Source organism: Scyliorhinus torazame, chromosome 13 (assembly GCF_047496885.1).
Source record: "Scyliorhinus torazame isolate Kashiwa2021f chromosome 13, sScyTor2.1, whole genome shotgun sequence".
Taxonomy (NCBI): Eukaryota; Metazoa; Chordata; class Chondrichthyes; order Carcharhiniformes; family Scyliorhinidae; genus Scyliorhinus; species Scyliorhinus torazame.
In genome coordinates, this window is record NC_092719.1 from 58,774,218 (window position 1) to 58,801,142 (window position 26,925).

Consider the following 26,925-nt stretch of genomic DNA (forward strand, 5'->3'; position numbering starts at 1 on the left):
TATTGGAATCATTAGGAATTTCTGTCCACTAACCTACTGTTGTAGTGTTAAGGTGAGGGGTAGCTCGGTATGACTGGGAGCACAATCAGGCTGATGCATTCAAACAATGTGAAATGCTTATCCTTTACTTGTGTTCTAATAAAACCAATTGTGACTGATGCTTCATTCAAAATTGACACCAAGGAGGGTAACATTCATGTCTCTGCTATTTGAAACCTGCCCTAGATTCAGGAACACAAACAAAATCCTATTCCAATAATATATTATGAATATTAATTGTGTGCAATTAAACATAATTTGGATTTAGATTTAATTTATTGTGACGTGGACTGAGGTACAGTGAAAAGTATTGTTCTGCATACAGTCCAGACAGATCGTTCCATACATTAAAATATATAGGACATACGATAAATGCACAATGTAAGTACATTGACACTAAGTTTCTAAGGACACTTCGATTTGTTAGTTTGCTTATGACATTTCTCATTTGCAAAAGTTCATACTGAAGTCTGTCTTACTTCATAATATCTGGTAAACTCCACTTCAGAATGGCACTTGGAGAAAGCTCCGGCAGGGTCCTTTAAGTACGCACAGTTTTCTTTGGCATAGTTTTCTGCAATACAAATGTAAGATATGATTGCATAAAATACACAGTGATTGGATCTGTACTGAATTATTTTATTTTAGCCAGGGTGTCACTCAGGAAATTAAATTGGTATCTGCTTCCTGAGCGATAAGGAGAAAATCGCACTCATGATTGGTGTAGTAGTGAATGTTGATCTTGTGCACTGGGTTTGTCAAACAAGCATAGATTCAGAACCTAGCATAATAATCAGAATATGACGACAACTACCATGAACTTTGTTCATCGTAGAATGTCAGAATTTGACATTTTAGCTATTCAGTTTAGGGAGAATCCTGGATTAATTTACATTAAAATCTTTATTATATTCAGTACTCATCAAGATTAAATCCACACAACACATCTGGGAATGTACATTGGGCCCAAGAGATAACACTAGATAAAATGATAAACAAAATTAGTTTCCCATACATATTCCATCTGTGTTTGAGACAATGGGGGTCCTTAGCTTTTAGCAAGGCTCATTTCTATGTCTGAATTGCTTGGAGCACAGCAAGGAGTGACTGCTAATGGGCACATGATTAGACAACTTTCATTGTCATTGCAACTAACCATTGACTTACACAGGGTTTGGATAGGGCTAGAGGTTAAGTCTGGTTATGCTCGACCACTTTGGTTTCAGAAATTTTTTGATATAAGAGTTACTTTCCCCCTAGGTCAGAACAAGTCAGTTCAGCAGATATTGATGTAAGTTCGGCCTGTATCAGGGGCTGGGGTTACTTCATTTGTGATGTTACAAAAAGCAATAGGAAATAGATTGAATTTCAATGAATTAGATTGATTATTCTGTTAAAAATAACCTTTTTTAAATGGCTATATTTGGGCCTCATTTTGTTCGCCTTCATCAATCCGCCTCTAGAAATTACAGATACTTAGAAAAGTAAACAAGACGAGATCTGTCTGCAAGGCTAGAAAATACTTCTTCAGAAAAAATTTGTTGCACAATCTAATAATCTGGAGGAGTTATGACAGCAAGTTTTAATACATTTCCTCTGTTGTTATACCAGTTCATCGCGTGTAATCCTGTACACGAAGCCTGAAATAATGATCTTTGGGAAAGATAGAAAAATATATTCCCAGAACAACAAGCCCCTGAAATAAACAGCCTTCAAAGAACATGGTTCAAGTGCAGAAAGATTCATCCTTTGCAATAATATCAGTTGATGAAACGTGTTTGACATCTGTTTTGACTATTTATTATTCAGGAAAACATATTTGCATTTTGTTCAATCTGTAGATCATGGAACCTCCATTTTATGGAAAGTTAACCTCTGCCCTCCAACTAATAGTTATTAAATGGAGACAACTTCCATTAAAAAAAAACAGTTTTTCCAATTAAGAGGCAATATGGCGTGGCCAGTCCACCTACTCTTCACATCTTTCGCTTGTGGAAGTGAGACCCACGCAGACACGGGGAGAATGTTCAAACTCCACATGGACAGTGACCCAGGGCCGGGATCAAACCCGAGTCCTCAGTGGCGTGAGGCAACAGCGCTAACCACTGCACCACCGTGTCGCTCAAGTCAACTTCCATTTTAACTCTAGTTATTTCAAAGCGACACTTAGAAGGGACTGGATTTTCCCTGTTGGGGACTAAGTCCGCATGCCCGCCGGAAAACGGGCTAGAATCACTCCGGACTATTTCGTAGAAAGTCCGAGGTGATTCTCTGTTCTCCATGGGGCTAGCACAGCCCCGGCGTGCGTCCCACAGCTCTGGCTGCCGGCGGGGCCTGCTGTCCAGACCGTGCATGCGCGCGGCTTCCGCAAGCGGGTCTGCGCATGCGCGCGGCTCCCCACTTCATCACGGGCGATGCTGACATGGCAGATGGAGACGGTGGGCCACGCGGAGGAAGGTGGGTCCTCCTCCGATCGCAATGGCCTGCCGATCAGTGGCCCCCGATCCCCACCGCTGAGGCCCCCCCCCCCCCAGGACCGCCACCATGGCGGCGAATCCGAGCACCCGTGGTATCAGATTAGAACCACGACGGCCGGGACTCATCAGAATTCGGCCCATCGAGCGCTGGAGAATCGCTGCTGGGGGCTTTTTCAGCGGCCCCCGACCGGCGCCTTGTGGACCCCGCCGCACGGCTGGTGGGCGATTCCACGAAGAATCGCGTCCAGGCGTCGGATCGGCATGGCGGGATTCTCGCGCCACCCCAGTGATTCTCTGACCCGCCGCGGGCTCAGAGAATCCCAGCCATGTTTTTTCCACCTATTTGACACAGAGCAATAGTTTTACTTTTCCCTCCAATTCTCTTTTAAACCGTATTCTTGCAATGTCCTTTGTATGAGTATTATTTTCCTAAATAACATAATCTAATTTAGTTTTCCTTGTAATGTATTCTAAAATTCTGAATCTTTAATCATCATTTGTTCGTCTGCCTCCTGGCTCATATTTTAATGATTGGAGCAAATGGTTTTTTAGTCAATCCAAATCTCTGATTGTTAAGATTTACATGAAAACAACCAGATCAATTTTTGTTCTCTAATAATACAGATAGTGACTATTGTGTGTGTGGAGGCTGAGAGAGGGTGGGATGGGATTAGAAGGTGATGAGGCTGGGGAGGATGAATAAAGTTGCTATTTGTGAGTGCAGTGAACTTGGCAAGAGGAAGAATGGTAGCCCTCATGAGGAAAGAGAAGCCATTTTGACCACCTTGAAGAAGATTCTATTCAAAATTACCATTTTCTGAACTAACGCAAGTAGGGCTATTTATTGGCAAAGGGCATGCATCGCTTTCTCTCCAAGAGTTAGAAAAAGCAACATATGTGAGTTCCACAATTCCCTGTGCAGATAGAAAGTCATCGTCTGCATTGTCGTTGAAGGTGCCGCATAAACCTAGGGTAAAGAACAGAAGAGGTTATCAAAAGACAGCAGATATGGTCTTACGCAACCTGTTCTGATGGACAAATAAAATTGAGTTGATCTCATTAATAATCCACAATTCTTTAAAGTGTTACACAATTATGTTTTTGTTTTCTCAAAACAGGCAATTTTAACTTAGCTGCAGGCTGAGAAATTGGTAGCTTCAAGGCAATGCTATATTTTTATTCTCCAGTGAAGCCATTAGAGCATGCAATTGGGCAGAATGTAAAACTAGCTTTTATCCAATCAAGATCATTTCCCATTAGGAGTGCTAAGTTAAAATATCTCTAAGCTTGTGACGTTAATTTAGTTCACAATTTATATAATCATTGCCGACATGAAGAGATGGTGGGAATAATTCCAAGTCTTATTCAATACGGATCAAGGAGAAGTTTTACAAGAGCAATGTATTATTAATTTTGAAGCTGTTCTTTCCGTAGGCATGAAAGTTAAAATGTATTTAACTTAGACTTTCTATGGAAAATACCACAGATGAAAGAAAAAAAATATTTTCTTTTTCTGGGGTGTTCCAATAGACAACAACCATATTTATGACGTTGTCTGTGCACAAAGACAATGGGTTGTATTCTCCGATTGCCGACTCCGAAATCGCAATCGGCGATTGGCCGGAAAATCCGTTTTGACGCCAAATTGTGGCTTTATATTGCATGGCAGCTAGCCCCAGCGGAGCATCAGTTTGGGGGCGGCACTGACTTTTTGATCATAAGACTAGAAACATGCTCCGGACATAGCCTCAAAATCGGAGAATCCAGCACTGCGATCTAACCAAAAAAAAAAAGAATCCATTCTGAGCAGTGTTACAGGGGTTGGTCCTGCTACTTGTGGTGATGGGAATGACGCTAGTATCTAACTGCACTCTGGGGGGTTTTCGGGCCTCAACAGGGAAAGCTCCGCTGTGGCCACACTCAGTCATATTTCCTGCACTGAGGAGTGGAATGGTGCCCCGATCTCTCAACCCACCGACGCTGCCCTCGACCCACCCCCATACCCCAAGCCACCTGTTTGGGGGTCCTTGAGCCCCCCCCTACACCCCACTTCACATGGGCAGTGCACCCCTGGGCCTGATCAAATGGGTCAAATGCCACCCTGGCACCCACATGGCATTGTCAGGGTGCCCAGGTGGCACTGCCAGGGTGGCAGGCTGGCAGTGCCAAGGTGCCTGGGTGGCATCAGCAGTGCCTACTTGCCCTGATACCAACCACCCAGATGATCGCCTTAAGACCCCCTTCCCCCCCCCCCTCCCGTCGCAAGTGTTTCTCCGCCTGGTCCTTGTTTGTGGCTTCCAGTGCTAAATTCCGCCCAGCTGGGGCCTCCTCGGCGAGGTCGGTACATCCCAGGCACTAGTGCAATCTTGCGTTGGCAGACTTTATGAGCTTTTAAGCTCACTTAACTCTGCAAATCTCGCGAGACCTAGTCAGATTGCATGAGGCTTGACCATTGAGAATCCTGGAATAGTCCTCACCCGGGATCTACTGACCACATCCCCTTCCGATTCCGATAGGTCATGGCCGGTAAATCGCGCCCAATATCCGAAATCTTTGGGTCTCACCCGCTGGAGGATGGTAAATATGACAGAAAAGCCTAATACCCGTTGTCCTCAGGTGGAAATTTCCAGTCCTGGGGTGGGCAGAACTGGAAAATCCCACCCAATGAAACAAACTAATACATGTGGCAAATGAACAAAGTTGATGAACTCTGTAGCTGAAGGATAGCTTTGCTGCAATATTTCTTGAAACTATAAATGGCAAAAAAAAAGGACTGGGTACCATCAAAGGATTCAAAAGTTGCATTATTTATAAAAATAAATGCAAGTTTAACGGACTGATGGAGCAGTCGATTAAATAATTGTTATTTTCGCAGAAGCAAACTGCATTTTACCTTTTGTGCTTCCTTGGGCACTTTTGGGCAGTGAGATGTAAAGCTGCATGATAGGAGATATCTGTATTTGCATTTTCAGGCCAGACCCTGTTGATACTTGAAGAAATAGCGAAGACTGTTGAAATATTAGTAGATCACCTGTAAAAAGAAACAAAGGCAAGTTAACTTCATTTCAATCATTGTTTGTTTGATTGTTTGAAAGGTCGATAAATTGAAAGCTACTTTACCATTTACGACAGGAAGCCCCATTATATTTCCATTATAGTCCACAGTACCATCGTTATTGAATAGGTAGGTGTCCTAGAATGGAAAACATCCAAGTTATAACTTAAAGAAATGAAAATACAAGGTGAATGAATGAATAATATTGAAAAGTCGTACCTGAGACGTTGTGTATGTAACTCTCTGCAGACATGTCTGCTTGTACGCTGCTTGACATAGATGCATTTCAATTTTGACTGACCAGTCTTTGGTCTGTGAAAAATTTTAAATGGCAAAATTCAGAAGTTTTTTTGAAAGGGAAAGGGCATAAAACAAAAAAAAAAGAAAAGCAAAATAACAACAATTAAAATCAGTTAATCAAAAAAGAAAAGCCCACGTACCATAATAGCATAGTATGAGCAGTCACCAATCAGATTATAGTAATTGCCATCAAATGTTGTGATATGAGTTCCTTCTTCAATCATGCATATTTCAGGGCAGTTAAGATCGGAGCACTCCCACATTCCACTTTTGCAGATGCTGAGAGCATAAAGAAATCGGTTATACCAAAGTAATTCTGTTGAAAGGTTTTCACATTAATTTATTGACTTGCCACAGCTGAACTAGCAATCGTTACCATGACTGGCAGAAAGTGGTTCTCATTTGCCCAGAGTTGTAGACTGCTCCACCGTATTCACAAGGACATTCCACTTGGCGGATGCATCTGTCCTTGCCTCTGATATTGTCAAGGACAGTTCCTGAGGAAGAACAAAATAAATAGCTAAGTACATTTGCTCATAGCAAAACGAAAGCACGTGACCTTTATCTGAAGACATCCAACCGATTTGCCTTTCCCTTTGCCAGTGTTTCATTGAAGAACTCCTCAATGGAAGTAGGCCTCCTCAGGCGGACACGATGTGGAATCGACAATGAATCCGTAACAATGTTTTTAAAATACGACAATTCACATTTACAAAAATACTTCAATCAAAAAGAAAAATACTGTGGATGCTGGAGCCTGAAGTAGAGACAGAGAGAGCTGGAAATATTCAGCCGACCTGACATTAGTTTGGAGAGAGAAACAGTTGCATTGTGGGATGCTCTGTTTCCCACTGCGGCATGTTTCACAGTGGTAGAGGTGGCCTGCCGTTGGCCGATGGCAGGATCATCTGGTCCCGCCACTGTCAATGGGGTTTCCCATTGTTTTTACCCCTTCCCCTGCCACTGGGGAACCTGCAGCGGGGATTCGCTGTTGGTGGTACTGGAAGGTCCCGGCAGCAGGAATGGTCAGAAAACTCCGACCAGTATTTTGAGTCGAATATGGCTCTCCTTCAGGATGGTAGAGATTCGATGGGTTTTATGCCATTCAAAAGGGTGGTGGTGATGAAGACCAAAAGGGAACTGGGAAGTTGGAGCTGGGAAATTTCCCAGCCCGGAATGCCCGTCTTGGGGAAAGAAATGCCTGTAATAGCTCCCTGGGGGATGGGGTAGAAGTGCGAGTGCATATGATGGTGGTTGCTTGCCATGTTAGTTCACCACCTGTCACTCATGCTCACAACTTCTCTTTTTTCGATTTAAAAATAAATAAATTTAGAGTACCCAATTATTTTTTTTTTGCAATTAAGGGGCCAATTAGTGCGGCCAATCCACCTAACCTACACACCTTTGGGTTATGGGGGTGAAACCCACGCATGACAATGTGCAAACTCCACATGGACAGTGACCCAGGGCTGGGATTCGAAACCGGGTCCTCAGCTCCGTAGGCTGCAGTGTTAACCACTGTGCCACGTGCCGCTCTTCATGCTCACATTTCTGACCTCAGCCGGTTGCAGTGTTCTAGCAAAGCTCAACGTAAGCTCGAGGAACAGCATCTCCCATGTAGGCACCACACAACATTGAGTTCAGCAATTTCATGAACTCTGTTCTCCATTTTGATTCATTTTCCCCCCATGTGCCAACTTGTTTTACTTTCAGACAGAGCTGTTCATTATGATATGTAACATTTAAACAGAAAATGCTGGAAAAACACAGCAGGTCTGGCGGCATATGTGGAGAGAAACAAAGTTAACCATTTTGGATCAAAATGACCCTTCCACAGATGCTGCCATACCGGCTGAGCTTTTTCAGCATTATTTGTGCTTATTTCAGATTTCCAGCATCCACGGTATTTAGCTTTTACTTAATAACTGTCCATTATTCTGGCTATTGCGCACACTCTGGACAAATATGTCGTCTCTACAATCATTACCGATCCTTTTGCCTGTTGCTCCATGGGATCTTTATCATTTAATCTCTCTTCCCTTTACATGATCCAGAGATTTTCGCTTTATTCTTCCTCCTCTCCCGTCTTTCCGTAGTATATAACATATCACAATGCTACCTTCCATCGGTTCTGAAGGAGAGTCATATCGGCTAACTCCGTTTCTCTCCCCGGAAATGCTGACACACCTGTTGAATATTTCGAGCCCTTTCTGTTTTTCTTCCAAAAATACTGACCTGGATTCTCCACCATAGGGATTCCCCGTTGCGCCGGCAGCGCGCCCACGGGTTTCCCAGGCGGTGTGGGGTGGCCACAATGGGAAATCCCATTGGCAGGTGGCGGGAATGGAGAATCCCGTTGGCGGTGAGGGTCCGCCGCTGAGGAACACGTGGCTGGCGGACTGGAGAATGCAGACCACATTTTTCCATTTCCACAGAATGTAATCTAGCTTCAACAATACTGCACATAATTTGGCTCCTGATTACATTGAGCTCTGAAGTTACACTAGAAGGCCTTGTTCCTAAACTGGAAACACATTGGGTGAGATCTTCCGGCTGTTCACGCTGACAGGACTTTCTGGTCCCAGCAATAGCGCACCCCCACCCCGGGCTTCCTGGCGGCGTGGGGTGAATTCAAAGGGAAATCCCATTGACAGCAGTGAGATAAGAAGATCCCACCGCAGACCAAGACCTCTGAGAAACCCGCCGCGCTCGGGGAGGCCAGAGAATCTCACCCATTGTTTCGTCTCTGAAACAACACAAATTGCCTTAAAATTGTCTGCTGTAAACTTGATCCCGTCCTTTCAAAGTTTCTGTTAAAGGAAGTCTCTTTGCTGCACCTGATCAGAAAAACTCCATGTTAAACCATGAATGTGTGTTTGCTTAAACAAAAAAGAGAAAAGAGATTCAGTCTTTTTCCTATTTGTTGAACCTACTCTTTCATTCCAAGCCAAACAGTTAAGAAGGATTTTCAGTTTCCAGAAATGCATGGTATAACCATTGAATAATATTAAGTAAATATATTCCGAGCAAAAGTTGAACTGTCAATAATGATCAAGCATTACTACCTTCTGGACAACTGCAAGTATTCACACATTGGTCGCACTGTTGCTGAGGATTTGAGTCAGTACAGGTTGGCATACAGATAGGACCGCATTCCATGAATATCTGATTCGCAGGACAAATGGGTGATCCTGAAAAGGAAAAGTTGTTGATTTTATCATTTGACCTACACATTGCAGTTGAACAGCTAACAGAAACTGCAAAAAATCTTGCTTGTCGGTTTATTCGGGCAATATGGTTTAAACAATTGCGGTACTTCTATGAATTTTAAAAATAATTTGGTTCAAGTTCTAACTGTCCCTGCATGGATAACCTACCACAGCCTGTAGATTGCCTCCATGTCTTCCACAATGAAGATTCGGAATGCACGCATTGATGTGACATTGCTGCAAAAGTGACACAACTACTTTGATTGGCTTCTCTTTTAGCGCAAACATCCTTCCGGCACATCTCCAAGTATTTATCTTTAATGGCTGTGCTGGTGCACGACTGGAAAATGTTTGATAATACTGAGCAGACCTGAATATAAAAAATAGAACAAGAGTCAGAAATGAGTGGAATCCCAAATCAGTATTTGGGGGCCGCAGCAAATGAAATGAGACCAGACGTTACTGATTTTGCTAAAACCCATCTTTTACTGAAGGAATAGATTGGAGCAACAAATTAGCAATGTTTTTCTGTTGGAAAGACAATTGATTAGCAATGAGACATCATAGAATTTGAGTACTGCTAAAAGCTGCATATTTACACAAATGATCCTCAGCATGTGTTAAGTATTTGCGTCAGTTGATTGGAGTTTGGTATTGATGGATAGGAGTGCAGTGAAGCAACTAAGTGCTTTCTGCTGTAAATAAGAAGAAACAAATCCACTTAGTTCCTTTTGGTGTGATAAGGAGGTGTCAATCATAGCAAGTGTGTTTACAAACATTGTGGTTAGCAACAAAGCAGGGAAATAGAGATGTAGTCAAGCATGAAGGGAAAGATAGATAAACAATCCTCCAAGCACCTGCCACTGGAGTAATAAAGCTGTGAATCTCTGGCTAGTGAAATGTATTGCTGTGTGAAATTGAATGGGAATTTTGCATTTCAAAGTCTGTCATGGGGATTTAGAGCCCTTTCAAGTGTACTTGGCATTCAAGGAAGTCTGTGACACTTGTAACAGCTGCTGTTTTAAACACTTTTACCTGAGGCAGGAGCTGTTAGGAAAGGGTAAGTGAAAATACAATGATTTTTAACTCTACTGCCTGGACTGCTATTCAGCTTTCAGGCAGGGGTCTCTACAGGGGGTCTCTGATGGGGCTGACTAATGGGGGGTTCTAGAGGAGTGTCTCATGGGGTTCTGATGGGACACCTGATGGGGTGTCTGATAGGGGGTTCTGCTGGGGTCTTTGATGAGGGTCTTTGATGAGATGACTGATAGAGGGTCTAATGGGATGACTGACAAGGGGGGAGTCGGGTTGCCCTCATGCATGCATGCTATGGGGTCAGGCTCATTGTTCCCATGGTGGCGTGGAGAATACCCCCCCCCCTTGTTAGCAGGGGGGACAGATTAGCATTATGGAGGAGGGGGAGGCCCACCACCAGACCTCGGGATCAGGCCATCCACTCAAAATAGTGGCCAGATACCTGGAATTCGGTGAACTCTCCCCAATTCATCTATTTTCATGGTTAAGGAGAGAGACTTGTGGCTGGGAGCCACTCTCAGTGCCAGCAGAGATCAATCCCGATTCTCCACTGGTGGGAGCACATAGGGCGGTATTCTCTGACCCTGGGCCAGGTCAGAGAATAGCCAGGCCGGGCGTGATACATGCGACGGTGCCCCGACGCCGGTCCGCCAATCGGTGCCATTGGCACTGGCGCGGTCAGCGCGCTGCCGGTCGGTTGCCCCCCACCGGCGATTCTCCATGCAGGATAGGCCGAGTGGCCACCGAGTCCCACTGGCACCGTTCACACATGGTCTTACCCGGCGGGACCTTGGCGTTCATCCTGCAGGGAGCGGCCTGGTGGGGGGTAGGGGGGCTCCGACCCTGGGGGGGGCCTCCACCGTGGCTTGGCCTGCGATCGGACCTACCGATCGGCGGGCTGGCTTCTCCTGGTGGGGGCCTCTTTTAATCCGCATTGGGCCCCTGTAGCGCTACGCATGTTGCGTCGGCACCGGCGCGGAGAAGGAACCTAGCGCGCATGCGCGGGTTTGCGCCGGTCGCAGCGTGCACGTACGAATCCGCGCCGGCTGCAGCGTGCATGTGAGAATCCGCGCCGGTTGCAGCGCTCATGTGAGAATCCGCGCCGGTTGCAGCCCGCATGTGCGAATCCGTGCCGGTTGCAGCCCGCATGTGCGAATCCGCGCCGGTTGCAGCGCGCATGCGCAGACCCGCGGTGCCCGTTTGCCGCCTGTATCGGGAGCTGGAGCTGCGTGAGTCATTCCAGTGCCGTGCTGGCCCCTGTGGGGCTCAGGATCGCAGCTCCTGAGGGCCTGTTGATGGCATCGTAAAACGCGACAGCGTTTACGACAGCGTCAACACTTAGCCTCAGGCTCACAGAATCCCGCCCATAGTTTCCAGAACAGAGAATTCAGGCCAACATTGTCGTTCCTGAAAACAAAAGTTGATATTTTATAAGTGAACAGAAATTAATACAGGCGGTATTGGTGACCCTGCTGCTGGTTTTCCGATCCCCTTGGGGGAACAGGGGCCGGGATTATCCCTTCCGGGGACTATGTCCCCACGCCAGGGGATAAACCAACGCCAATGACTCTGGTGTCAACGGGCCCCCAAGGTGAGGAATTCTCACCTGTCTCGGGGGTTGGGTGGATGCCGGAGGGGTTGGCGCCGCTCCAGCTGGCGCCAAAGGGACTGCGTGAGTTTGCATATGCGCAGAATGACTGTTGTGATCTCGCGCATGCGCAGAACCACCTGCGTGATTCTACGCATGCGCAGACCGGCCATCGTATTTTGGCGCATGCGCAGGGGATTCTCTTCTCCGTGCCAGCCATGGCGGAGCACTACAGGGCCGGCACGGAAGGAAGAAGAGACCCCACTGAACTGGCCCGCCCGCAGCTTGGTGGGCCCCAATCACGGGCCAGGCCACCGTGGGGGCTGCCCCTGGGGTCAGATCCCCGCGCCCCCCCCCCCCCCCCCCGAGGAACGCCCCCGCCGACTTACCTGCCAGGTCCCGCCGTGTGGGACCATGCGTAACACACGCCGGTGGCCAAAAACGGATGGTCGCTCAGCCCATTGGGGCCCGTAGAATGGCCGGGGGGTCCACTGCCAACGATCCTGTGGCGAATGTATTATGCCAATAATCCACCATTGTATTTGTATCTGTGCTTTTGCCCTTGTGTTTGTGTCGGTGCTATGCTGTTGCCCTTGTGGGCTCCTCCTATGGGCCATTATATGGCATTATCCATAAGGGAACATGTTGGGGCCTGTATGGGCTCCGCCCATGGCTCCTCTCCTTGAAGGGAGTTATAAAGAGCAGTCGACCTGTAGGTGGTTCTCAGTATTGGATCAGTCGCAGGCAGGCACTGTTCTAAGTTGATTAAAGCCACAGTTTACTTCTACGCCCGTCTCGAGTGAATTGATGGTCGTATCAATTTAATCAACTTAAACGCAACTATGGAATCGGCCCTCAAACCTGACCGACTGGAACTCGGTTCGGAAAGGCCGCAAAAGAAATTTTTTCGCACTGGCTCTGTTGCTTCAAGGCCTATCTCGCAACCTCCTCCACACCTTCCGTCACCGACGAACAGAAGCTGAGCCTCCTCCATGCACGGGTGAGCCATCGAATCTCTGTTCAACTCGACGAGGCCTCCTCCTATGCAGACGCCCTCGCGATGCTCGAATGCCTCTTTGTATGGCCCGTGAACGAGGTCTACGCGCGACACATCCTCACCACTCGCCGCCAGCGCCCCGGGGAATCGCTAGAAGACTACCTATGCGACCTCAAAGCCCTCGCACGCAGCTGCAACTACCAGGCCGTTTCGGCCACTCAACATATGGAACTCGCCGTCTGAGACGTCTAAGTGGCGGGAGTCTGGTCCAACTACGTGAGACAGAGCCTACTCGAAAATGGGGCCCAGGACCTGGATCAGACAATAAAGTTAGCCTCCTCTCTGGAAGTAGTGTTCCAGTGCCTTAACGCGTTCCCGGCTGACGACGCGACCCCCTTGTGGACCCCCGACCAAAGACGACCCCAGGCCTGTGCCGCGCGGCCGCCCGCCCACCATGGGGGGGCTACCCTGCTATTTCTGCGGCCAGTCCCAACACCCCTGGCAGCACTGGCCGGCCCATAACGCGAACTGCAGCAGCTGCGGGAGAAAAGGACATTTCGCCAAAGTTTGCCTGGCCAGGTCCAAGAACTCTAAATCACAGTCCCGATACTCAGACTCACAGGCCCGCAGACCCTGCAGTGTGGCAGCGTGTCTGCCGACTCCGCCCCCTGTCGACGCGTCATCAACCCCGTGCTATCCATGGGGGCAGCCATCTTCCAGCCCTCAGAGCACTTCCGACCCATGGGTGCCGCCATCTTGGCCATCCTCCCCCACACGGCCGGAACGTGCAATCCATGGGGGCCGCCATCTTGGACGCCATCTTCCTCACCACCTGCCACGCTCGACCAACGGGGGCCGCCATCTTGGACACCATCTGCTACGCCGCTCGACGCGTACGATCAACAAGGGCAGCCATCACGGAACCGCCCCAGCACCTCCGACCATGCCAGCTACCGGCAACTCAGCGCAGTCACCCTGGACCAGTCGCGACCCAAGCACCTCCGGAGCTCCATGATGACCGTCTGGGTAAATGGGCACAAGACGCCTTGCCTTTTCGACTCCGGGAGCACAGAGAGCTTCATTCACCCGGACATGGTAAGACGCTGCTCGCTCCCAATTTTCCCGGCGCACCAAACCATCTCCCTCGCCTCTGGGTCGCACTTAGTGCAAATCCGAGGGTGCACTACCGCAACCCGAGCAATACAGGGTGCCGAGTACGCCAATTTTAAATTATATGTGCTCCCAGACCTCTGCGCTCCTCTCCTATTGGGACTAGATATCCAATGCAACCTCAGGAGCCTAACCCTGAAGTTCGGGTGGCCCCTACCCTCACTCACCAAATGCAGCCTCGCTGACCCTAAAAGTCGACCCTCCCCCACTCTTCGCAAACCTCACCGCCGACTGCAAACCAGTCGCCACCAGAAACAGGTGGTATAGCATACAGGACAGGACTTATATCAGGTCCGAGGTCCAGTGACTCTTGCGGGAGGGAGTTATCGAGGCCAGCAATAGCCCCTGGAGAGCTCAGGTGGTGGTCGTCAAGACCGGGGAAAACAACCGGATGGTTGTAGATTACAGCCAAACCATAAACCGGTACACGCAACTCGATGCGTACCCCCTTCCCCAGATTGCAGACATGGTAAACCATATCGCACACTACCGGGTGTTCTCCACGGTGGATCTGAAGTCTACATACCACCAGCTCCCAATCCGCCCGGGGGACTACCACCTAACGGCGTTTGAGGCAGACGGCCGCCTTTTCCACTTCCTCTGGGTGCCCTTTGGCTTCACGAACGGGGTTTTGGTATTCCAAAGAACAATGGACCGAATGGTGGACCGGTACGGGCTGGGGGCCACATTTCCGTACTTGGACAATGTCACCATCTGCGGCCATGATCAGCAGGATCACGACGCCAACCTCCACAGATTTCTTCAAACCGCCCAAACCCTAAACCGCACGTACAACAAGGAGAAATGCGTTTTCCGCACAACCAGACTGCATGACCTTATGCGCCCCCTCCTGCAACTCCCCCTCCCCCACTGCCCCAAGGCCCTGAAGAGGTGCCTCGGGTTCTTTTCATATTATGCCTAGTGGGACCCCAACTATGCGGACAAAGCCCGCCCACTAATCAAGGCCACCATCTTCCCACTGGCGACTGAGGCCCGCCAGGCCTTCAGCTGCATCAAGGCGGACATCGCCAAAGCTGCGATGCGCGCGGTCGACGAGTCCGTTCCTTTCAAGGTGGAGAGCGACGCATCAGAGGTCGCTCTCGCTGCTACCCTCAATCAAGCAGGCAGACCAGTAACGTTTTTTTCGCGCACCCTCACCACCTCCGAAATTCGGCGCTCCTCAATCAAAAAAGAGGCCCAAGCTATCGTGGAAGCCGTACGGCACTGGAGACACTACCTCGCTGGTAGGAGGTTTACCCTCGTTACCGACCAACGATCGGTAGCCTTCGTGTTCAATAATATGCAGCGGGGCTAAATCAAGAACGATAAGATCTTGAGGAGGAGGATCGAACTCTCCACCTATAACTACGATATAGTATATCGTCCTGGGAAGCTCAACGAGCCCCCAGATGCCCTGTCCCACGGCACATGCGCCAGCGCGCAAGATGACCGACTATGGGCTATCCACGATGACCTCTGCCACCCGGGGGTCACCCGGCTAATCCACTATATCAATGCCCGCAACCTGCCCTACTCCGAGGAGGTCAGAGCTATGACCAGGGACTGCAAGATCTGTGCGGAGTGTAAACCGCACTTCTATCGACCAGATAAGGCCCACCTGGTAAAGGCATCCCGGCCCTATGAACACCTCAGTAGCGATTTCAAAGGGCCCCTCCCCTCCAATAACGGCAATACATATTTCCTCAACATTATTGATGAGTTCTCCCGCTTCCCCTTTGCAATACCTTGCCCCGACATGACCACGTCCACCGTCATTAAAGCACTACATAGTGTTTCCACCCTGTTTGGTTTCCCCAATTATGTCCACAGTGACCGGGGCTCATCGTTCATGAGCGACGAACTGCGTCAGTACTTGCTCAGTAAGGGCATCGCCTCGAGCAGGACTACCAGTTATAACCCCAGGGGAAATGAGCAGGTGGAGAGGGGGAACGCGACGGTCTGAATGACCGTACTACTGACCCTGCGGTCCAGGAATCTCCCAGTTTCTCACTGGCAGGAGGTCCTCCCCTCTATTAGGTCCCTACTTTGCATGGCCACAAACGAGACCCCTCATGACCGCCTATTTGTTTTCCCGAGGAGATCCGCCTCAGGGGCCTCGCTTCCGTCCTGGCTGAAGACACCGGGGCCAGTCCTACTCAGAAAACACGTCAGGAGCCATAAGTCCGATCCTCCGGTAGAGAGGGTCCAGCTCCTACACTCCAACCCCAGTACGCCTCTATTGAACACCCCGATGGCCGACAGGATACCATCTCCCTCCGGGACCTGGCGCCCGCCGGTTCCACCACCACCCCCCTACCATACCCCACCCAACCTACCATGACCAGCACCCCGCCCCTATATGGCCCTCGCGCTCCCTCCCGCCCGCCATCCCCCCTTCACCGATCCACAGGAATGAAGCTCCAGAAGAGACACTCCCAGAGTCCACGCCTGTACCCGCACCGGCGCCCTCACTACCAATGCCAGCACGGACCAGCTCGACACCCGGGCCAGCAACAACGCCAGAGCTTCGGCGATCACAGCGCACAATCCGTGTGCTGGACCGGCTGAACTTATGAACCCGTCACCCCCGCCGGACTTCGATTTTTTAACAGGGGGTGAATGTGGTGAATGTATTATGCCAATAATCCACCATTGTATTTGTATCTGTGTTGTTGCTACTTGTATTTGTATTGGTGCTTTGTTTTTGCCCTTGTGGGCTCCTCCTATGGGCCATTGTATGGCATTATCCATAAGGGAACATGTTGGGGCCTGTATGGGCTTCGCCCATGGCTCCTCTCCTTGAAGGGAGGTATAAAGAGCAGCCGACCTGTAGGTGGTTCTCAGTATTGGATCAGTCGCAGGCAGGCACTATTCAAAGTTGATTAAAGCCACAGTTTACTTCTACTCCCGTCTCGAGTGAATTGATGGTCACATCAGACCCCCCGACAGGCGTGGCGTGAGTCCGCCCCTGCCCGAAAAATGCCACTGGAGAATATGGCAGCCGGCGTCGAGGCGGCGGGGCGGGACTCACCCCCCCCCCGGGGATTCTCCAACCCAGCGGGGGGTCGGAGAATCCCACCCAGGGTGTCCCGTCTCGCATCGACAGGAATGAAAAGCCTGGCTAGGTCGGCATCCCCGAAGCTTGGAGCAGGTCTGCACATTGCCATGCTTGTGTTTTGACTGGGAATGAGTGGTGATGGAGCGTGTTAGAAGTGATACATTCAGGCACGAGTGGCGAATCAAATAGTGAGACAGCCAGTAATGACAAGAAGCTCACGGAGGCTCATTCCTGGCATTAGATACGGGCCGCAATCTCGCCAACGCGGCCGCAAGAAGCAAACTGCCAACAGTGTCCAAAATGACACTTATACATGTTTCAATTAAATCTGAAGCATCTATGTATCTGAAGTAGCTTGGTAAGCTAACCAAGGTTTAACCTGAGTCTCATTCTCAGTCCATTCACATTTGTATATTATTTTAAACATGCATTATGGCATTCCTGAAGCACTCTCTGGCACTGTACAACTTACATTTGCTGCCGAACAATTTATTTCTTCAGGGAATTTGGTGGCGCAGGAAGCAAGCCAAGAATCCACCTTGTATTGTCGGGTATACATCAAATCTACAAAGTCCAAATAGAATGTGAATTAATTCATTTTCAATTCAATAACTTCATTTTTTTTTAGGAACCTTGAAATATGATAGTGCTGGACAGGATCTTAAATATGACTATGATTTATTTTATAGTGTTAAATAATTTTATAGTGTTACATTTAGTTATTTTTTTTACCATAGGTTGTTGAGACACTTGCATCAAAAGTTCCACAAAGGCCACATAGTTTCTTTCGGTATTGAGCATCAACTGTTATCTGAAGATGGGAGAGAGACATTTAAACATAAAAATAACAGGTAGAAACCTTCATAAGGTTTGACAAATCTATATCCATTATGTCAAACGGGTATACTATTAGAAAATGTAAGGCTTTCTATCAAAGAGGTGAATCATAACTCAATAGAAACGTGTCTCTCATTATTGTGTGTCAGTGACATTTAATATAGAGAAGAATTTCAGTCAACTTGAAAAGCTTCTAAATCATTCCATTGACTACAATGAATGATATATTTTTCAGCTTTCTTACCTGGAGTGCATCTTGATAGTTCCAAATCAGAATTATAGTATGCTTCCTGTTTGAAAAGCGCACATCTACACCATGTTTCTGAATAATAATCACCTTGTCATCATAGGGCAATGAAACTCTATTAAAACAATAATTAATGAAAATATATTGAAACTCCAAATAATGACATGCACACAGCTTTGACCATGTTAATAGTTTATACAATAATATTGTATTTAACAACGTTCAGATCTATGAAATCTCTCCATTTATACAAAGGAAGTAAAAATATCAAATTGTGAATGTTCCTCATTGAATAATTTCCTCATTGAATAGTTAAAATCATCAAAGAAATTCCAATGCTGGGCCGCTGTAAGTGAATTTGGGGCTGACACCAAAAGAACTGGTCAAAAAATAAATGGAGGCACATGACTTCCTGGCGCTGTTGAAAACTTGGGGGAGTTGGGAGTGGGTGTGCTGGAATGTGGGAGGAGTATCAAGTTCTGCCAGGGTTGCCCCTGTTAGGTGCCTGACAGAGATTAGACATTCCTCTAAAGGTGGCTGGTGCAATCACAAATGAAGTTAGTCAATAAAGTTAACTTACACAGTGCCTTTAACCTGAATTGTTCCATTTGCTACAACGATCATCACACCTTCGATTTTCATGAAAATGTGTTGCAAATTGCCATTTGAGCCTCGGAGAATTTCCACATTAAAATCTTCTGTGTCACCTTTGCATTGGCGACTCAGAATGTATTTGCAGGTTGAAGTAAAATAGTAAAATTCATCAGTATATGTCCTGATTGCTCCATGTCCCCATGTGCTACAAGTGCCTAAAGAAATGTAAAGAAAGCAGTCCCTTCCATTATAAGAAAATAATTATTTTGACAGGTCTGTGTTGTCTTACAATTAAAGAGGTGAAGTAATTGAATATATCTTGGAATGAAACAAAGATATACTTACGAGATCCTTCATCTGATGGTGTTGAAGTAGCCCTTGCAAACCTAAAGTTTTGCGTGACAGCAGACCCATCCAATTCTAGGAGAAAATATGTTTAAGTTGGACTTAGTTTGTACATAGGAAGTTGAAAGCTTTTTGCTATCGAAAGAATGTTCCTTAAACCACAGTACTCACCTGACTTATCGCACTTTCTCTAAATAAATAGATTTATTAGAATCTTATATTTTAACCATAAGCTGAACCATGAGGGTAAGGGTTCACAAGGTGGAATTTCTCCACAGAGCATACTTTTTCACATTTGATTTAATTTAATACAGTTGTCAATGGTACACTAATTGATTTTAAACCTTGGTCAAAATGAAAGGTTTGGGGCAGCACGGTGGCGCAGTGGGTTAGCCCTGCAGGCTCACGGCGCCGAGGTCCCAGGTTCGATCCCGGCTCTGGGTCACTGTCCGTGTGGAGTTTGCACATTCTCCCCGTGTTTGCGTGGGTTTCGCCCCCACCACCCAAAGATGTGCAGGCTAGGTGGATTGGCCATGCTAAATTGCCCCATAATTGGAAAAAATGAATTGGGTACTATAAAAAAAAAAATTTCAATGAAATGTTTGCCCTGAAGCTGATAGGAAATGGGTCAGCTATCCAGAATCTACAGTCAGCGATGAAGCAACTGAGGGGCCTCCTCCTATCTGACCATGAACGAAGCTGCCCACAAATATCCAGCAGGACTTTTCCTCTTTCAGACAGTAGTTTAAGTCTGGCGTCAGGTCAAAAGGATGCCCTGTGAGGCAGCAGGTAAGCAGTCAGTCACACTGACGTTTTCACATACAGAGCAGACCAAGGAGTTAAAAGCACTTAAAAATCTTTCATTTTTAATTTAATTTCTCAAGTCGAAAATGTTGAATTGGATGAGGATGGAAGTTAAACGAAAGATGAACATGCAAGAAATAAGATCCTTAAAAATGTGAACTCTTTTTATCACTATTGCGAAATTCGACATTCCATAAATATTAGTTTCCCAGAGCCAGTGAATGTGTTTGGTAATAATTATGAAGTTAGTACTGTCAAAAACCCAGATACATCTCATTGCAAAATGGTAGGACTTCTTTTGTAGGGATACAAGTGCAAGCTCTCATCTATTCTATTGATTCCCATTGATTGCAGTCACAAGGTGCCTCAGCAAGACACCCTCTTGAGGAGGGTATAATCACTGACAATAACTTTTGGATTACCCCATCATTCTGCGTATTATGCCAACTCCTGAAGCTGCTGTCAAACAGCCAATGTTGAGTTTCCTCAAGATCATCGCCACAAAATCAGGGCATTGATCTCTCTCAGCTAAACATTTCCTTGCTCCGTGTGAAGTATACCTTTTGTATTGGTTGTTTGTACCGTATTGTTGACCTGGGCGACATCATCTGAAAGCACAGTCTTAGCTTTCCCATGTATGCTGACAATATCCAACTCTACCCCACAAGCTGCTCTCGCAACTCCTCCACTGCCAAATTACCAGACTGCTTATCTGACATCCAATATCGGCTGGACAGATATTTTTCCTCCAACTAAATGTTTGGAAAATAAAGTAATTATTATCTGTCCCCGCTGCAAACTCCATTGCATAGTTACCAACTGAATCCCTCTCCCTGGAAAATGTGAGACTGAACCAGACTGCGCTCAACCTTGGCTTTATACCTGTCCCTAAAATTTGCTTCCAATCACCTAATTGCGCAATCACTAAGATAGCCAATTTCCATCTCCCTAACTTTGTCCAACTTAGCCCCTGTCTCAACTCATGTGATGCTAAGTTTCTCACTGCTACCTATGTTACCTTCAGGCCTGACTGCTTTAATGTGCTCTCGGCTGATCTCTTACATTCTAATCCCTGTAAACAAAGGGAGAGACTAATCTTGAGGACAGATTTCCTGTCACATTCAGCCCGTGTTCAAAGAAAGCCATGTACACCGGAATTGTACTTTGTTTGGAAGCTGCTGAGCCGACCTGTACTTCTGGATTCAGACTCATTGCATTACTCTTTGATGTGCTGTATGTCTGTCTTGCTTATGTCTTAATGAAATTGGAGTTCTGGTACAGAATTTAAGCTACTAAACAGCATCAAGGCTATAGTTTTGGGAGCATATTTGCATTGGAATTTTTTTTATGTCTCCAGGTCTACTTCCTTGGCAGCACGGTAGCACAGTGGTTCGCACAGTTGCTTCACAGCTCCAGGTGCGATTCCCGGCTTGGGCCACAGTCTGTGCGGAGTCTGCACGTTCTCCCCGTGTTTGCGTGGGTTTCCTCCGGGTGCTCCGTTTCCTCCCACAGTCCAAAGATGTGCAGGTTAGGTGGATTGGATATGCTAAATTGTCCTTAGTGTCCAAAAAAGGTGAGGCGGGGATAGGGTGGAGGTATGGGTTTAGGTAGGGTGCTCTTTCCGAGGGCCGGTGCAGACTCGATGGGCCGAATGGCCTCCTTCTGCACTGTACATTCTATGATTCCCAGTGCCTTGATGCACTTGTTTGATAGTCAGCATATTGGCCATTGATAGTGTGTGTGTTTTTCCCTCTCATTCACTTTGAACATGGAACGAGGGCAGTGATTATCCCTGTATAGTGTGGCAGTTACATCTCCCCAGAGTGCTGAAAAAAATCACTCGTCCTGGTTTCAATGATTGAGCTAAGAGGGTTGGGCAGAGCAAGGTGGTGTGGGTTGGCAGAAAAACATGGTGAGGCTTGGCAGAAAAACATGGGGGGCGATTCTCCAATATGGAGCCCAAGTGTTCGTGCCATCGTGAACGCCGTTGCATTTCACGACGTCGCGAACCGGCCCCGGATACAACCGATTCTGGCCCCCACAGGGGGCCAGCAAGGCACTGGTGTGGTTCACACCGCTCCAGCCTCCTTTCACGGCACCAAATGGGCGCCGCGCCAACCCGTGCATGTGCTGTTGGGCCACGCCAGCCTTCGGACGGCAGGGGACTTCTTAAGCGCGCCGGCCCCAACTCAACATGGCTTCGGTGTTCAGGGGCCGGCCGCACCAGAAAGTAGGCTCTGGGGGGGGGGGGGGTGGGGGGGGGGGGGGGGGGGGAAGAGGCCAGCCCGCCGATCGGTGGACCCCGATCACGGGCCAGACCCCATCAGAGGCTTCCCCCTGGTGAAGGAGCCCCCCTGACCCCCCCCCCCCCCCCCACAGGCCGATCGTTCGCGCAGAGTTCCCACTGGCAGCGACCAGGGGTGAACGGCGCTGACGGGACTCTGTCGTACCGCTCGGCTCATTCGGGCCGGAGAATCGGTGGCCCCGCCAATTCCAGCGGCCCGCGGCCAGCGCCGGGCCAAACGCGGCGGTGCAAATGGCGGCGATTCTCCGCACCTTGGAGAATCGTGCGCCGGCGTCGGGACGCCGTGGCGCGGTTGCGGCGATTCTCCGGCCCAGCGTGGGGCTCGGAGAATCGCCCCCATGGTATGGGTTGGCAAAATAAAATTGGCAGCACCATTCAGAGCATACGGCTGCAGTGTAGGAAAAAGAATGAACAATCTCATGGGAAGAGCTCATGTGGGCGAAAGAGCGATTTCACCACTGCGAACCAACAAGCAAGATGTCAAATCCTTCAGTTTGTCATTTTCTCTTCCAGACCCCATAGACACCCAGTGGACGTTATTAGCCTTGTGGATGTCGTGTTCTATTTCAGCATTCTAAATGTTAACTTACCATATTTGTTCATTGAGTAATCCCGTTTGATTCGTTGATGGGCAAAGACATCGTCTGTGTTGAACAAAGATAAGTTTTACTCAAATGATTGAACATGTTCAAAATTCTTACATTTAGAACAGAGAGAGATATTTTTATATTTTATACAGTGTTATAGAGGATTTAATATACCAAGTACCAATCGATATAGAATGAATGAAGATAAAATAATGAAGGGCAAGCAGCAAAAATCACTAAAACATACCAATTGAGAAATTCTACCAAAGAGTGCTGGTCTTTTCAGTCGTAGTATCACAGAGGTCTACAAGCATAGAAAAGGCCCTTTGGCCCACTGCGTCTGCACCAGTCAAACACAACCCTCTCTTTATAACTAAAACTCTCCAGCCCAGGCAACATTCTGGTTAAACTCCTCTGCACCTTTTCCAGAGCTATCGCATCCTCTCATAATGTGGATTCCAGAACTGCACACAATCCTCCAGGTGTTGCCTAACCAACATTTTGTACAGTTCCAGCATAACCTCCCAGCTCTTAAACTCTTTGCCTTGGCTAATAAAGGCAAGTATATTATATACCAGTTAGATGTTCCAGTATAATTACTGACTAGGAGTGCCTGCTAAATTGGTGGCAGTTCATTGCAACAATCACAGGTAATACCCTGAGAATAATCAGTTTTAACTTATCAGCTATTATTATGAAGTGTGAAACTTATAGAGACAGCCTAGAATAGCTGATGAAATATAAAATGAGTTCTTAACCAAGATGTACTTGCTGATTAACAGTGGTTAACAAAAAGCAATTCTCACAAATAATCCTCTGTTTGGAATACATTATCGTGACTGGCCTGATACTAACTGGAAAATTAATTGCATTAAAATGGGCAGGTTGCAAATATGTGTTAGCTAAGTTAGCCAGAGTCTGGTACAGAATGATGGCAACAGCAAAAGTTCAGTACTGACTGTGGTGGGGCAAGGAGGCCACCATGCCCCTTGCTTGATGTACAGTAGTACCCCTCAAGTTATGTAGCCAATTGTCCCTCTCCAATAGAGAGATATCAATGGTCCTATGGCTAATTATCAATAAATGGTAGCAGGTACACTTCAGTCCTACATTGAAGATTGCAGTAATATTTCAGAATTGTTCAGGACATTTTTAAATCAGCATTTTCTATTCCAAGAATATTTTACATTAATGTACATTAAATACACAAAGCCAAACATATCAGCACCGGTAATAAATCTGGCAAATCACGGTGGGCAGAATGTTACCAGCCCCCATGAGGTGGGACAAATGGGGGAGGAGCGATAAAATTCTGTGTGAACTGTGGTGGGTGGATCTCCAACCAAGTCCTGCTGTCAAAGAATTTTGCTGAATTGAATATATAAGGAGTATCTCACCAGGGGCATTGGGAAAAGATTGAACCACATTGCCAGGGAGGCCACCAGTTAAATGGGATTGGCAGCCTGTGTAGTTGGAGGTTGAAAAAGGATTTTTATATCAAAATGGGAGCCATGGACAGGAATGGCAGATCCAGTGGCCCCAACAATATCCCTGGAGGTATTGGGGGCGATTCTCCGATATGGAGGCCAAGTGTTTGCGCCATCGTGAACGCCGTCGCGTTTCACGACGGCGCAAACAGGGCCTGGGCACAACCTATTCTGGCCCCCATAGGGTTCACGCTGCTCCAGCGTCCTTACGCGGTGCCAAGTGGGCGCTGCGCCAACCCGCGCATGCGCAGTTGGGGCAGCCCAATCCTGCGCATGCGCAGTTGGGCCGCACCATCCTGCACATGCGCGGGGAACGTCTTACGCACGCCGGCCCCTCACCAACATGGGGCCGGTGTTCTGGGGCCGCGCGCGGAAGGAGGTAGGCCCAGGGGGGAGAGGCCGTCCCGCCGATAGGTGGGACGCGATCATGGGCCATACCCCATCGGAGGCCACTCCGGTGAAGGAGCCCCCCTCCCTCCCCCACAGGCCGCCCCCCCCCCCCCCCAGCGTTCCCGCAGAGTTCCCACCGGCAGCGACCAGGGGTGGACGGCACCGGCAGGAGCCTGTCGTATCGTAGTGGCCGTTCGGCAAATCCGGGCCGGAGAATCACCGCTCGCCGGTCCTCCGAGCGGCCCAGTGCGAATCGCGCGCCGCTGGTTTCCGGGGGGGTGGGAGAATCGCCTGCGGGGGTCAGGGCGGCGTGGCGCGATTCGTGTGGTGCCCTGGCGATTCTCACACCCGGCGTGGAGGGGGGAGAATAACGCCCTACGTCTCTCCAGCACTCCACTCCCCAATTACCTTAATTATTTTCTGAACCCACCAGCTGAATATTGCGGAATCGCTGTCTGCCTCCCTGAACTATGATCACCATTCCTGGTGGAGCTGCTGTGCTCCTGGATCTCTGATTGGGCAGGACCACCCGGGGGTGAGCTGGGGGGGGGGGGGGGGGGGGGGTAGCTAGGCTAACAGCAGCCACAACATTTGCTGCCATATTTAAAATCTGGATGAATCAGTGATCACATTGTGCCCTTGACCCTCTGTTAGTCCCAGGTACTCCTAAGAAGCTGATGATACTCCTAGCAGAATGAATTCCAAAAGAAAATCAAACAACTCCGAAAGATCCCTCTTCTGGAATCCCAGTCTCCCCAGACTCAACATTGAGCAGTCCTCTGGCTTTATGACAATATGGCCTGCTCTCTGAATCTTTCAACTTAATGTTCAGAAAATATCAGCCATCAAGGAAACAAAATTGGATATCTTGCTACACAACACTCTATTGACATAGTTTGCTTACAAACGACCTGTATTGGAACTGAAGAAGCAGGTCGCTGTTGCAGCAAAGGCTTTGACCTCTTGTGATAAAAACATAAAATTTGGATGGAAGGCCCACTGCATGTCGTTGGCATGAGTTTTTACCTGACTTCTGGCCATCTGCCCAATCGGTAAAGCTCAGCCCCCCCACCGCGTTTATTTTCCTGTTACATTTTGCTTTATTAAACAACTAAAAATAAAAGATTGGTTACACAACAAATAGATTCACATCTAAAGTGAATGTTATAATGAAGCTATCAAACATATAGAGTAATATATTCAAATCCTCCATTAGCTACATGCTGGGGGGGTCAGCAGGGAGTCACCATTTCTGTTGTGGGGGGTGAGGGGCCTGTCTCTGTATGATGGGATGGGGCACCCATAAAAAATGCCATCCTGGGATCAGTAAGTGCAGATTGGCCAGCATGCTATCCGCTATGCATATTCTAGCATGCTAAAGGCAAAAGAATCCCACCTCGATGATGCTCCTTCCGCCAGAAGAACCACTCCGGTTTTCCCGATGGGAGCACTTGGCCTCAAAACTGGAGATTTGCACCTGCTGTTTCTGAACAGTCATATCCCTGTCACTCAGAGATGTTGGAGTTTATTGTGAATCATTGGCACAAACACCTAACAGCCAATCGGGGAGGTATATTTAGTGTCGGCACTACTAATCAATGGAGATTTGATCCATATTTTTAAAGTATACTTGAAAATATTGTTTTAGCCTCATAAAGTTCCGTAAAGGAAATTAATTCCAAGATCCTACAGCAAGGGGCAATTGCTTTAAGACCTGACAGGGCGAGAGATGCTTTGGGGGTAGGGTCCATGTGAACTGTACTGCCATCGGTCTTAAAATTCTGCCCTGGCATAAAATGCATATATATTAATTTAAATATAAGTTTCTGTGCTGCTGTTTTAATGGCGATATTAATCCAAAGTGGTCTAAAAATGGCATTAATGGTCTTAATAAATTTAAAACATTGAGACCATAAAATATAACAAATTAATTATTTATTTTAAGTGGGATCTAGCACCCAACCTTTGCCAAATTCACATAAAGGCCTTTGATCTGAACAAAACTGTGTAAAATTAGAAGTATCTGTATCAAAGTTCAAGAACTATTTGTTACAATTGTGATGAAAAATATGCTTGAACCCCAAATGGTGACACATTGGGTGTGACTTCCTTAAGAGACTTCAAGGTGAGAAGTGCGCAAATTCTGCCCCAGAGCTCTTTGCAATGGGGTTCATTACGACTATTCCTTTCCACCCGAGTGTATACTCCATGTCACTCCTTTGGAAATGCTTCAGCAGAGATCTACTTCAGGAGGCAATAGTTCATTTGAAATATAGCATGTATTGCAACTGACCTCAAATATCCACATTAACCAAAGGGCGGAGATATGTCACAATACTGGACTTCACATGACAAAGTGTTTTCACTGGGCAAGTATATATTTTTCATGAAGGCGCCACTT

The 26,925-nt window shown here is 47.6% G+C and overlaps 1 protein-coding gene across 1 annotated transcript in view; it reads right to left on the reverse strand.

The window, feature by feature from the left end:
- Window positions 1-26,925, reverse strand: part of LOC140387620 (uncharacterized) — a 176,173-nt gene that overhangs the window by 138,550 nt on the left and 10,698 nt on the right. The window contains exons 2-16 of the mRNA XM_072470813.1: window positions 22,651-22,704; window positions 18,952-19,026; window positions 18,593-18,821; window positions 18,010-18,127; window positions 17,661-17,739; window positions 17,401-17,492; window positions 9,249-9,450; window positions 8,937-9,062; window positions 6,248-6,368; window positions 6,012-6,150; window positions 5,791-5,883; window positions 5,637-5,709; window positions 5,410-5,547; window positions 3,328-3,483; window positions 519-613 (exon numbers count right to left, since the gene is read on the reverse strand). Of these exons, the coding sequence (XP_072326914.1) occupies window positions 519-613; window positions 3,328-3,483; window positions 5,410-5,547; window positions 5,637-5,709; window positions 5,791-5,883; window positions 6,012-6,150; window positions 6,248-6,368; window positions 8,937-9,062; window positions 9,249-9,450; window positions 17,401-17,492; window positions 17,661-17,739; window positions 18,010-18,127; window positions 18,593-18,821; window positions 18,952-19,026; window positions 22,651-22,704 (1,790 nt within the window). The remainder of the gene's footprint in view (window positions 1-518; window positions 614-3,327; window positions 3,484-5,409; window positions 5,548-5,636; window positions 5,710-5,790; window positions 5,884-6,011; window positions 6,151-6,247; window positions 6,369-8,936; window positions 9,063-9,248; window positions 9,451-17,400; window positions 17,493-17,660; window positions 17,740-18,009; window positions 18,128-18,592; window positions 18,822-18,951; window positions 19,027-22,650; window positions 22,705-26,925) is intronic.